Genomic DNA, 13,252 nt, shown 5'->3' with positions numbered 1-13,252 from the left:
ATTAAGCTTCAAAGATCTTTATATGGGTTAAAACAATCCGGACGCATGTGGTATAAACGCCTTAGCGAATATCTATTGAAAGAAGGATTTGAGAATAATCCAATATGCCCATGTGTTTTTATTAAGAAATCAGACTCCGGATTTGTTATTATTGTGGTTTATGTTGATGATCTAAATCTTGTTGGAACTCCTGAAGAGATCAGAAGAACTGCTACATATTTAAAGAATGAATTTGAAATGAAAGATCTTGGCAAAACGAAATTTTGTCTCGGCCTGCAGCTCGAGCATTTGCCAAATGGAATTCTCATTCATCAATCAAATTATACAGAGAAAGTCTTGAAACACTTTTACATGGACAAAGCTCATCCCCTGAGTACTCCAATGGTTGTTCGATCACTTGATGTGCAGAAGGATCCATTTCGTCCTTGTGAAGACAATGAAGAAATTCTTGGTTCTGAAATACCTTATCTCAGTGCAATTGGAGCCCTGATGTATCTTGCAAATTGCACTCGGCCTGATATTGCATTTTCAGTTAATTTACTTGCAAGATATAGTTCCGCACCAACTCGAAGACATTGGAATGGCATTAAACATATCCTTCGATACCTTCGAGGTACGGTTGATATGGGATTATTTTATCAATATGGTTCAAGTCCACAATTAGTTGGATATGCAGATGCAGGTTATCTTTCAGATCCACACAGAGGTAGATCTCAGACTGGATATGTATTTACTTATGGAAATTCTGCTATATCATGGAGATCTATCAAACAAACACTATCTGCTACATCTTCAAATCACTCAGAGATCATTGCAATTCATGAAACAAGTCGAGAATGCATTTGGCTAAGATCAATGATCCAACATATTCAAGAAAAGTGTGGTCTTCCAGTGATTAATGATAGTCCAACAACTTTATACGAAGATAATGCTGCTTGTATTGCTCAAATTAGAGGAGGATATATCAAAGGTGATAGAACCAAACATATTTCACCTAAATTCTTTTATACTCATGAACTTCAAGAAAAAGGTGAAATTAAAGTCAAGCAGATACGATCAAGCGATAATCTGGCAGATTTATTCACAAAAGCATTACCAACTGCAACATTTAAGAAGATTGTGCAGAACATTGGAATGCGGAGACTTGAAGACCTTTTATCATGCACTTTTCAGGGGGAGTAACATCTTGAAGACTTATGCTGATTGTACTCTTTTTCCTTCGCTAAGGTTTTATCCCACTGGGTTTTCCTTCGCAAGGTTTTAATGAGGCAATCTTAAAGCATTTTACGGTACACATGAATATTGTACTCTTTTTCCTTCGCCATTGGTTTTTTCCCACAGGGTTTTTCCTTGGCAAGGTTTTAACGAGGCATATTCATTATATGTGGTCATCTAAAGGGGGAGTGTTGTAAAATAACATTGTAAAATTGTATGACCACCTTGAGCTAGCCGTCAAATGCACAGTGCATAGTGCCAGCATAGTGCCAGCATAGTAACTGGCATAGTAAATGGCCGACATCGCACAGTGCATAGTGCCAGCATAGTACTGCATAGTAAATATGCACAGTGCCAGCATAGTACTACATAGTAACTTGCATAGTTCCCTTTGTACGCCTATATATATCGTTGAATTCTTTAAGAAATTCATAAGTTTCATAACTTCTTTGAGTTCTATCTCTCTCTCTCTCTCTCTCCTTTCGATAGTTTTATAACACATTCGATATATTGCAAATATTAAAATTTAGTTAATGGACACTTATATTATACTGTACAAATACTATACATGACATAGAATTTTTAATTTCATGTATGCCTCCTTGAAATCAACCAGTTGAATGATGAGATATTCAGCACTACATGTTTTGAAATGTTTTAATTATAAAATAATTTTATAAAAATAAATTTATAAATTACATCACTTGATGTAATACATTAGATTATAATATTATTTTTACTGTAAAATAAATAGTTATGAAACGTGCGGCAATTATAATAAATAGTACAGAAAATCAAAGAGAGATTCAATAAGAAAAATACACAGATTTAACGTGATTCGACAGTATGTCTACATCCACAAAAACGAGCAACAGTTAGATTTCACTACATCAAAATAGGGTTACATTAGCCTGCTTTATCTGTACACGTGTTTCACTCGATATCAGCCACATACTACAACATAGATCTAACGTATTGCTCTTAGGTAAGTTTGTGAACTTATTTATATAAAATTATTTTGTGGTTATGAAATCATTACTCGTGGTTATTTTTTTATTTGTTTTTTTAAATTCGGTTTTGGAGATCTATCACCTTCCTGTTCTTTTGTTGGCATTTTTTACATTTTATTTTTTTATAGACATCATGTGCCATGTGGAGGTTAACATACCATCATTAAATCTTTAAGCAGATCTACGAAAATTTGAGAGAATTATGTAGTACTGTATAATATATATACTCTCATCATGTCTATGAAGACCATGACCAAGTAATAAGCTAGCTAGCTAGCTAGCATTGGAGATCTGCTCAATTACCCAAATTATAGAATCTGAGATATCATCATGTTACCATCGAGCTATATATATTGATGATCATTTCGTTTTTGTTGATTCCATTGACACTAGAAATAAAAGAAGAATCGCAACAATCATCATGTATTTCCTATATAAGTCTCAAGAGTTTGTATCTATCTTTGGTTCTCGTAAGTAGATTCTAATCGCAATAATATTTCTACTTCGATCGCCGGAGGATCAGAAATCCTTGAATAGCTTCCGAACCTGTTCGAGAGTGACGAAGAGCACCACTGTGAAAGGGCCTTGCCTTGAGATGGTAGGAATGAAACCCTTATACAAAGCCATGATACCCTCTGCCCTCACCGTCTTCGTGGCACAATCCAATGCACCAGAGTAAGGTGGCTCCGCCCCTGGCTCCACCTTCATGTTCATCACTCTTGTTTTGATCACGTCGATCGGGTTTGAGGCCACAGCAGCCACGAACCCTGCCGCGAAGCTTGCCGTTACGTGGGTCCCGATCCCATCCCCCATCACACCCCTCTCCAAGATCATCTCCTTGACCTGATCGTAAGACGCCAGTTGCGATGCCGTCACGACCATCGCGCGGTTCACCGTCAGAGCTGAGCCGCGCCACAGGCTTGGAATACCCTCTTGCTTTGACATTTGACTAATTGCATCAACCACACTCTTGTAGTTCCGGCGTTGGTCGATCGGAAGGCGTCCGTCGGCTTGCATTCGAACCATCGCCACATCTGCAGGGTTACCGACAGCGGCACCGACACCGCCAGCAATAAGGCCAGCCGCTATCTTGCGCATGAGAGGTAAATTACCCGAGCCTGAATTAGAATCAGACCATTTACGCTTAAGAATATCGTAAAGGCCCATGCGGGTGGTAGAGTAGAGAGTTTGGCGAAGGATGGTTGCGGAGACACCGGAAAAGACAGCGGCAAGACCTTCTGTCTGGATGATTCGAGCCGCGATGGAGATGGGTCCAACGCGGGGTGGTTGGGCAACGTGTAATGTACCGGACAGAGAAGTATTATTACATCCGATGGTGGAGTTTAAGGCAACAGTGGGACGAATGGCGGACTGAAAGGCGGGACTGGGGACGCGGGGTTCGCCCTGAAGCTGCATGCGCACCTTGATTAGGTCAAGAGGGTGAGTGGAAGCCCCGGCAACGATCGAAGCTATGCCTCCCTCGACAAAGCCTTTGAGACTCATGTTTGTGTTTGTTAATTCCGATTATTTCCGAGTCCCACTTTTAAAAGAGGAGTTTGAGAAGTTGGTTTTTGGTAGGAAGTAGAGAAGAACACTGAGTGATGAGGTTGAGATCGGAGTGTGTGGAGAAAGCTCAAGAATGGAAGCCATTTTATAGTAAGCTTTGGTAGTCATTAAGAAATGAGGCCGGCCGGAGGTAATAGAAAGGAATCTTCCTGCACGTTTACGCGGTCCTATCTGATTCAGTTTATCGTTAGTTGTTTGGGCGGGGTGGCGTCCTGTGACCAGTCTTTAGTCGTAGGTGTTTGACTAAATGACATCAAGCAATAATATTCAAAGCAACTAGGAGGATCGAGTTTCGTCTACTTGTTAGGTTACAGCGCAGTTGCGCACTTGGGGCCTCCTTATTAATGGGAGGACTAGGTCTAAGTCAGCAGTCCACCACGCTGGTTTTACAAGGTCAGTTCCCCCAAATCCCAATATATTCTACACAGCGTGCGAGCCTGCAACGCTCCACAAACGAAACCATCAATATGGTCAATCAATATTGGGCGCAGAGGAGGTTGAGTCTAACCATATTTACAACCGCACAATATTATTATGGCTACAAGGGTTCCTATTTTCCCCGTCCAATCAAAACTTCGATTAAACCCAGTTGAAGTCCAATCAGACTCTCCAAACTGCCTGCTAACGTTGCCAAGTTTTCTTTCCGGGTTGCGCTGCTTGATGCTCTAATCGAAAACAAATAAGTGGGGCCATGCCGGTACGTGGTCGTTTGGCAGATCTGATCACAACTCAATCAAATTACGGTATGCATAACGGTGAACGAGCAACGATGTCTACGTTGGTGTTGAACAGGCGGGGATTCGAATGAGGTATATGGATTTATCCGCCTAATTGGGTTTTTTTTTTTTTTTGGGCTAAATGGGTTAATTACTCTACATGTCAAGGAAAGAAAATCAAGTCAAATAAATTCAACCGGCTCATGAAAGACCGTTATTCATTGGGAATGCGAATTCCGAGTCAAAACCCAACATTTCAACATTTACAAAGCCGCATGCATGATGTATAAAAACACATATTGGGGCTCGGATTTGCCAATGCAAATGCCGAATTCCAACCCAAGTAGTTGATCGTCTGCCCCACGTACAAATCAGCTTCATCACGAGCACAGTCATTCAATGCATGCCAATCACAGATCCAATCATATTAATATTGACTATATATGGCATATTCTCGATAAAGATTTCTTTTTTCCCGGCACCCTCGATAATGGAGTAATTGGAATGAGACTATTTACCAGTCCCACAAATTTAGGAGTCACCCGACATCTTATGTAACAGAGGATTTAGCCACCAACATTGACGCGGATGAATCGATTAATGCAAAGAAGCAATGTATGTGTTGTTGGAATTCGCAGAAATACTGACGCCATGTTTCTTTCACAATCTCTTCATAACGTATCATTTCCACCCTTCCTATCGTATCACAGTCATCACAATTACAAAAACACCGGGGAAAATGATGCATTATGAATGGATCATGAAAGGAAAATTGTGAAAATAGATTCCTTGGATCATATATGGAGAAGGCCAAGAGAAAATGTATTAATCATAAGCAAACCCAGTATTAACTTCACATAAGCATCTAGAGCTGGAACATAACATTTATATCATGCTCCTAGAGTAGGCAGACAATCTCTGTGTCATAATCTTGGTACATGTTCATTGCCAAGCAAGTTATTCTGAATATAACCTCGTGGTTTTACCAACGGTTACCCAGTTCCTGGAGAGTTGTCACTCTGCACCCAGAACTTCAATCTCAAAAACTAGGACGGAGTTGGGTTGTATACCCCAAGCAGGAAACCCACCAGAACCATAAGCATAATCCGGAGAGCACTGAAAAAATATATCACAGGAACCAAAGATGCTCGATAAGGAACATTTCAAGTTATGGCTCACAAAACACAGGCCAAAAACAGCAAAAGCCATACAAGGGACTCAGCTTTCAAAACCTTAAAGCAATTATCTTGATGAGATAAAAGTAATGGATCTAAGGTAGTGTACGGTAAGAAATTTAGGATGTGGAGACTAGTCAGTGACGAGAGATTCAAATAGGGCATTATTTAAGAAAGGATCAAGAACATAAAGATTATCCAACATATATGCAGAACATGCTAATTTTAGAAAGAGTAAATGAACCAAATGCTTTTTTCTGGTCTTCTAAGATTACAACAAAATGTGCGGTGTGCCAATATAATACCAACCTATACGGAAGTAAAAAGCTGAAAATTTTCAAATAAAGTCAATTGTAACAAACAAGTGAAATATGCCAATGGAAGTAAAGCCTCGAAATGAAAGTTCCAAAAAATTTGCCCCATATGTCATCACAATATACAAGATGGCCAAACTTTAATATAATATACATCCTATCTGACATGAACAGAATATAGCAGTCTGAAACAGTAAAGGTAGAACAGAAGTTAAGCATTACCCGCAGACGAGCAACCTCTCCCATTTGCATTCCCAGCACACCTTCATCCCATCCTACAGATTGGTCCAAAAAGAAAGAATGAATTACCCCAAAACCCACACCCCATGTAATGATACAAAGCAGTAACTATCCCCAAAAGACCAACTCCAAGTTAGGATATGAAGGAAACACAAAAAGCAGGTTGTAGGTTATATTTTCGTCAATGGCCTTTGGGTTAATATCACACTTCCACGTCCAGTAAGTATGGAATTGTGGGTTGTCTCAGATTCAAGTCCAATGGATTGCAGGAGTTAGTTATAAATATTTTTTTTATTGTACAATAATTTGGCATTTATAGTGAATTCTCTTTAAACAGTCTATAATATTATACATACATATATATTAGTTTGGTGAATGGGGTATATATATATATATATTAGTTTGGTGAATGCGAGATTTTCAGCCTATAAGTTTGGTGAATGGGGGGTATATATATGATCATTTCTAAGGTGTTAGCTAATAGTATGAGTTTAGTGTTGGGAAAAATTATTTCAAAAATTTTTTTTGATAAGTAAACGATATTATTAATAAGGATAGACATAGCCCAAGTACACAAAAAGGTATACAAGAAATAAGACCTATCTAGATCGCAGTAATGAAAACAAGAAAATCATGTAAATTAAGCTGTTAAAATCTATAGCTATGGCCCATAGAAATAAAATATGGAACATGAAAGATCAAAGCTTCTCTAGTGTCTGCTCCTTATCTTCAAATGTCCGATCGTCACTCTCTCACTATATGCATCACATAATGCAGATAGGGACCATCTTTCACACGGCTTTGAGTTGTGGGGCCCCTCCTGGAAAAAAAATTATTTCAAAATCTCAAAATGCTTTTGTAAGGGGAAGACAAATTCTTGAGTCTTAGTTGCTAATGAATTTGTGGATAGCAGAATTCGTTTAAATGAATCTGGAATTTTGATCAAATTGGACATGGAATAGGCAAATGACCATGTTTGTTGGGATTTCCTTTTGTCCTTACTTGGGAGGTATGGTTTTGGAGAGAAACGGTGCGTGTGGATCAAGCATTGCATTTCGACGGTGCGATTTTCTATTTTGGTGAATGGTTCCCCAGTTGGATTTTTTAATAACTCTCGTGGTTTGAGACAAGGAGATCCGTTGTCACCCTTTCTTCTTGTTCTTGTTATGGATGTGTTGAGCAGAATGATTGAAGTGGCGGTAGAAGGAAGGTGCTTGCCGGGTTTTGAGGTGGGAAATGAGGATCAGAATAGCATTAAATTATCTAATCTTCTCTTTGCCGATGACACTTCAATTTTCTGTGAGCCTAATCAAGAACATCTTCGATCTTTGAGAGCATTGTTGTTATGTTTTGAAGCGGTCTTGGGTCTAAGGATTAATGATTCTTCGTTGCCGCTTCTGGTTTCCAGGTGGGTAATGGCACTGGTGGCTCAATTACAAACTCTCATCTTTTATTTGCATATGATACTTTACTTTTTTGTGAAGCGGATATTAGCCAGATCCAAACTCTACGTGCACTGATACTATGCTTTGAAGCAATGTCAAGATTCAAGGTGAATCCTGGTAAGTCTAAGATGGTGCCAATGGGTGCAGTTTCAAACATACGCAGTTTAGCAAGCTTTTTGGATTGTCAGGTGTCCTCTTTGCCATTGAAATATCTGGGTCTCCCATTGGGAGCAACATTTAAGGCTAGAGCTATATGGGACGGGGTGGTGGAGAAAATAGAGAAAAGGTTGGCTGATTGGAAACAGGTGTACTTATCAAAAGGTGGTCATCTCACCCTTATTAAGAGCCACCTTACAAACCTCCCCACTTATTTTTAATCTCCATTTCCTTTACCGGTAGGGGTGGGGAACAGGATTAAGAAACTCTTTAGGACGTTCTTATGGGGGAGCATGGGGGAGGAGAAGAAATTCCATCTAGTTAGGTGGAGACAGTTTGTGCTCCAGTTGTGTAGGGGCATTGGGAGTGTACGACTTAAGAATTTTCAATAAAGCTTTACAGGGGAAATGGTTATGGAGATACCACTCGGAGGGGGGTTCATTGTGGAAGGAAATTATCGATGCCAGATATGGAGCTGCTTGAGGTGGTTGGTGCTCCAACGAAGTGAGAGGGGGGTATGGTGTGGGTTTATGGAAGTTTATAAGGAGGCGGTGGTCATGTTTTGAAGTGGTGTGGAGATCATGCATTGGAAAGAGCTTTTCCAGCTCTTTATCGTATTGCTGTTAATAGGGAGGCTTCAGTGGTGGATATGCAGTTATTTTTTCATGGTTCTCATCAGTGGAATATTCTTTTTAATAGGGATTTTCAAGATTGGGAATTATCTATTGGATCATATTTTCTCAACCTCCTATACTCCATGGGGACTCCTATGGCACAGTGTGATCATTTGAAGTGGAGGACCAGTAATCACAAGAAATGTATTGTTAAAGCATGCTATAAAATTTTGTCAACACAAGATCATCCTCCATTTCCTTAGAAGAACATTTGGAGGTATCGTGTGCCTTCCAAAGTAGCCTTCTTTGAACGGAACACCGCCCTTGGGAAGATCTTGACCACGGATAATCTGAGGAAGAGGGGGTGTGTAGTGATGGATTGGTGTTATATGTGTAAAAAGAATAGAGAATCTGTGGATCACCTCCTACTACACTATGAAGTTACAAGGGAGTTGTGGGATGAGATTTTTTAAAGGGTTGATGTTGCTTGGGTTATGCCTTCAAGAGTGGTGGATTTGTTGGGTTGTTGGAGGAAGATGTAAGGCTGTCATCAAGTGGCAGCAGTGTGGAAGATGATCCCACTGTGTATCATGTGGTGTATTTAGTCGGAAAGGAATGCGCGCTGCTTTGAAGACCAGGAACGTACTTTGACGGAGTTGAAGAACTTTTTTCTCCACACTTTACTACTTTGGTTTTCCGCTATTGTACTAAACGGGGACAATGTTCATGATTTATTGTCTTTAATTCATCACTCCTAGAATGTATTTAAGTGTTCTTATGTATACTTTCTGTGTACGCGGGCTATGCATATTGCATTCAAATCAATAATATTTATCTCTTATAAAAAAAAAAAAAAAAAAGATTCTTCGTTGCCACTAAAGTATCTTGGTCTTTCGTTGGGTGCCTCTCACAAATTTATTTCCATATGGGAAGGGGTGATTGAGAAGATCGAGAGAAGGTTGGCTGGATGGAAAATGCTATACTTGTCTAAAGGGAAACAAATTACTTTGATAAAGAATACGCTGTCTAATCTTCCCACGTATTTTTTTTTTCACTTTTCCCTTTGCCATCAGGGGTTGCAAAAAGAACTGAGAAAATTTATCGCAATTTCTTATGGGCAGGTATAGGAGAGAAGAAAAGGTTTCATTTGGTTAGTTGGAACAAGGTTTGTCAACCAATTTCTTGTGGAGGATTGGGGATGAGAAATTTGAAGATGTTTAACAAAGCACTTCTTGGGAAATGGCTTTAGAGTTATCATTTTGAGAGTGATGCTTTATGGAAGAATGTTGTTGCTGTAAAATACGGGAGTGGGTGGGGGGATTGGTGTTCTAATGAAGTTAAGAGGAGCGTATGGGGTGAGTTTATGGAAGTTCATTAGGAAAGGTTGGGGGGAGTTTTCAAAACATATTACATTTAAGGTGGGGGAAGGGAAGAGGATTCTTTTTTGGCATGATATTTGGTGTGGGGAATCAGCTCTCAAATCTGAATTTCCCTCTCTTTTTAGGATTGCAATGGATCAAAATGCTGCTGTGGCAGATTATTTCCAACATACGGATAAAAATATTCAGTGAAATGTTGATTTTATCCGAGATGTAAATGACTGGGAAGTGAATGATGTTTCTGAACTTTTGGGAAGAATTTATAATTCAAAAGTGATGCAGGGAAGAGAGGACAGTTTATTGTGGGACCATGCTGGAAAGTCCAGGTTTTCTGTTAGTTCTTTTTATAAGGTGCTGACTTGTCATTCTGGTTGTGCTTTCCCTTGGAAAACCATTTGGAGAGTGAAGGTTTTTACTAAGGTGGCATTTTTCAGTTGGGTGGCAACTCTAGGGAAAGTTTTGACCATGGATAACCTTACAAAACATTATGTGCATTGCTGATTGGTATGTCATGTGCAAGAAGGATGGTGAATCTGTAAATCATCTCTTTCTTCATTGCGAGCTGGCAAAGTCTTTATGGTATGAGGTCGAGTCAAGCAGGTTTATATTGGGTGATGCCAAAGGAAGTTGTAGATCTTCTTGCATGTTGGAGAGGTTTTGAGGGAAGGAAATGTGTAGCTGTCAGATGGAATATGATTCCTTTGTGTTTAATGTGGTGTATTTTGCTGGAAATGAATGGGAGATGTTTTGAAGACAGAGCATTCTCTCAGAACTTTGGAATTTTTTCTCTTCTACTTTGTGTTTGTGGGCTAGGATTTTTGTAAGGGATGATGATAATGTACAGAATATGTTTTAGTCTTTTTCCTGCTTCTAGAGTGTGGTAGGTATTTCCTTTGTATACTTCTTATGTACATGGGCTATGCCTATTCTTGGTAATAAAATCTCTTATTAATTATCAAAAAAAAATTTAATCCATTCTTATCTATCTATAATATATTATATATATTTTTAATCCGTTCTATTTGCCGATCAAAAAATATTCTACACACACACAACACAGTTGATATAGAAGCGTTATCTAAAATATATATCCCTTAAAATAGAACTAAAGCAGTTTCTACCATCGATCTCGGAGACATGCTCCCTACAGAGAATATGTAACCTCCTACAACGTTCGAACATTAGTTTCTCGTCAGAACAAATAAATCTGGTTGCTCCCAACTCTTGGCCCTTCCACATAGTCAACAGAACAAAAACAGTACCAGATCCTCTTATCAAAGTTGGTCAAAGAAGAGGAAAGAGATGATCAAAGTTGATGATACACAGCAAGGATTCGGAGTATCAAGTATATACTTTCAGCAAGGAACTGAGTATCTATGAACTTTGTAGGCCATATAAAAGAAGAATATCATTATCAACCATTTAACTTGGTCATTCTCCGTCTTATACATGGAACATTAAGTGATTGTCCTCAACGTGGTAGAGATATAGAACATAATGGTACAAGTACCTTTAATAACAGAACCTTGGCCAATTTTGAAGCTGAATGGCTTCTGTCCAGGATCCTTTGTGCTATATGAGACAAATATGAAACATAAATACTCCTTGTCCAAATCAGATACAAGCCCAGAGGAAAAAAAAATCCACAATCCACTGACAAGCTGAAAATAGTAAAAACAGGCAAACAAGGAACAAAGCTCAATCCTCACCTCCAAAATTTTTGGGAGAGATCACCATTTTTTCCTGTGACAAATAAGAACATTAATGGGCGACACAAAATGAAAACTACACTAGACCTCTCACCCTTCTATTCTATCAATTAGGCGAGTTCATTTCAAAAGATTAAACAAAAACACTCAGAAAGGCATCAGGTAACTCTTATGTCATTTTAACCATATCATTTGCACAGACAAAGGGGTGAAAGAAGGGGGAACCAATGCATAAAATTGAAACAGTAGTCCTATTGGAATGAGAAAAAAAAATCAGCAAACGAAATGAACAAAAAATTATGGTCGAGAAAAACTTTGGCTCTTACAACTTAAAAGGCTGATTTTTGGTCCTTGAACATCGGTGGAGCTTCAATTTTCTTCCCAAAATTTCAAAAAAGTGAGTGTCCGATTATACCATCATTCGAGTCAACCATGAGAACAATTCACAACTGATGGACGGAGGGAGACAGGATATTGCTACCGTGAATAAACTGGAAGCTCAAAGAAAAGATAAAAAGGAAAAAAAAAAAAGTCCATGGACGCAAATTGAATGTAAAGCCAACTTTCAGGAAGCAAACGGTCATTTCAACCTACTGAAAAAGGAATTAATTTTTACTAAAATCTTACACCAGGAAAGACCCATTAGTCCAAGAAGTCAATCGCATAATTACATTAAAAATAAAGCCGAATCATAATGGAAACCTCGCTCCAGCCAAGCCGAATGAATGAAGGACTCTGTTCATCACAGAATATATTACAAAATCTGGAATCTAAGGTATGGGTATGCTTTCTTTCCCTACGTTTTCTATATTTAGGGCTTTTGACGCAGAGAGAGATAGAGAGGAGCTAACCATAACCAGTGCAGTGAACGGTGACGTTCTGACCGGCTACAGGTTTGGGACCGGTTCCAGGCCTTAACACTTCCTTCTCCACTCCCATATTTTTTTGGCTGCTCACGCTTTTGGGAATTCAATCGACAGTCACTTAGGTTCTACCCCTTCTCACTATTTTATACCAAACCAATAGACTACGGTTTCTCCTTGCCTCGAGCATCCTCTATTACGTTAAAACATTATCTATTAAAATATGAAAGTTTTTCTACCATATACAATATCTATTTACAGGTATTTTTATTTTTATTTTTTTTAATTGAAGTGTGGTTAAATTGTTAATCCAAACAAGGGCATAATCTGATTTTATAATCTGGATATTTTTTTATATTTATCAGTTACAAATATACGAATAAAATGAAATTTATTTTCCATAAAAAAAAATTATCGAAAAAAAAGAATATAATAGAAAGGGTGCGGGTCGACTTAAGCAAATGTCAAAGAGTGTAAACTGTACAGGTTAACAATAGCATTGATTAAATAAAAGAAAGGATTCTAGTGTATAGAGGGGACCTCACTGTTTAAAAAGTAACCATAAAAACGATAGAACTCACGATGTTTTTATCTATTTAGATTTACTATTTTGTATTTTTATTTAATATGTTTTTTTTAATATCTATTATCATTATCCACACAATTTCTTATTTTTATTTTGAGGTGGGTGTAATGGATTCGGTTCAATTTTGTTTTGAACATATTTTAAAACCAAATCGATATATACAAGTTTTAGAAATATAATAACCGATATGAGACCAATTCACCACCGAATAAATTCCGGTCCCCTTTTTTCAATTTTACCGATAAATAAAATCATATTTCAAAA

General features: G+C 38.3%; 2 protein-coding genes across 2 annotated transcripts; both read right to left on the bottom strand.

Annotated features, from left to right (window-relative positions):
- Nucleotides 1-2,415: 2,415 nt before the first annotated feature.
- Nucleotides 2,416-3,896, bottom strand: LOC122309859 (mitochondrial uncoupling protein 5-like). The gene has a single exon (XM_043123577.1). The coding sequence runs from the start codon at nucleotides 3,726-3,728 to the stop codon at nucleotides 2,745-2,747; it is 984 nt and encodes a 327-aa protein (XP_042979511.1). The 5' UTR covers nucleotides 3,729-3,896; the 3' UTR covers nucleotides 2,416-2,744.
- Nucleotides 3,897-5,308: 1,412 nt separating this feature from the next.
- LOC122309860 (peptidyl-prolyl cis-trans isomerase FKBP12) lies at nucleotides 5,309-12,572 on the bottom strand. The gene is made up of 5 exons (XM_043123579.1): nucleotides 12,391-12,572; nucleotides 11,540-11,573; nucleotides 11,341-11,402; nucleotides 6,219-6,271; nucleotides 5,309-5,623 (listed from the first exon to the last, which is right to left on the bottom strand). Exons 1-5 carry the CDS (start codon nucleotides 12,476-12,478, stop codon nucleotides 5,522-5,524), a joined length of 339 nt encoding a protein of 112 aa, XP_042979513.1. The 5' UTR covers nucleotides 12,479-12,572; the 3' UTR covers nucleotides 5,309-5,521.
- Between the last annotated feature and the right edge of the window lie 680 nt (nucleotides 12,573-13,252).

This window comes from Carya illinoinensis, chromosome 5 (genome assembly GCF_018687715.1).
Source record: "Carya illinoinensis cultivar Pawnee chromosome 5, C.illinoinensisPawnee_v1, whole genome shotgun sequence".
Lineage (NCBI taxonomy): Eukaryota > Viridiplantae > Streptophyta > Magnoliopsida > Fagales > Juglandaceae > Carya > Carya illinoinensis.
This window is presented reverse-complemented; position numbering and strand designations above follow the sequence as displayed.

Excerpts from the sequence above, each read along its gene's own strand:
- LOC122309859 (XM_043123577.1), bottom strand. The coding sequence starts at position 3,728 with ATGAGTCTCAAAGGCTTTGTCGAGGGAGGCATAGCTTCGATCGTTGCC.
- LOC122309860 (XM_043123579.1), bottom strand. The coding sequence starts at position 12,478 with ATGGGAGTGGAGAAGGAAGTGTTAAGGCCTGGAACCGGTCCCAAACCT. Across the intron at positions 11,574-12,390 it reads CGTTCACTGCACTGGTTATG|GAAAAAATGGTGATCTCTCC; the intron begins GTTAGCTCCTCT and ends TATTTGTCACAG. Across the intron at positions 11,403-11,539 it reads CTCTCCCAAAAATTTTGGAG|CACAAAGGATCCTGGACAGA; the intron begins GTGAGGATTGAG and ends TGTCTCATATAG.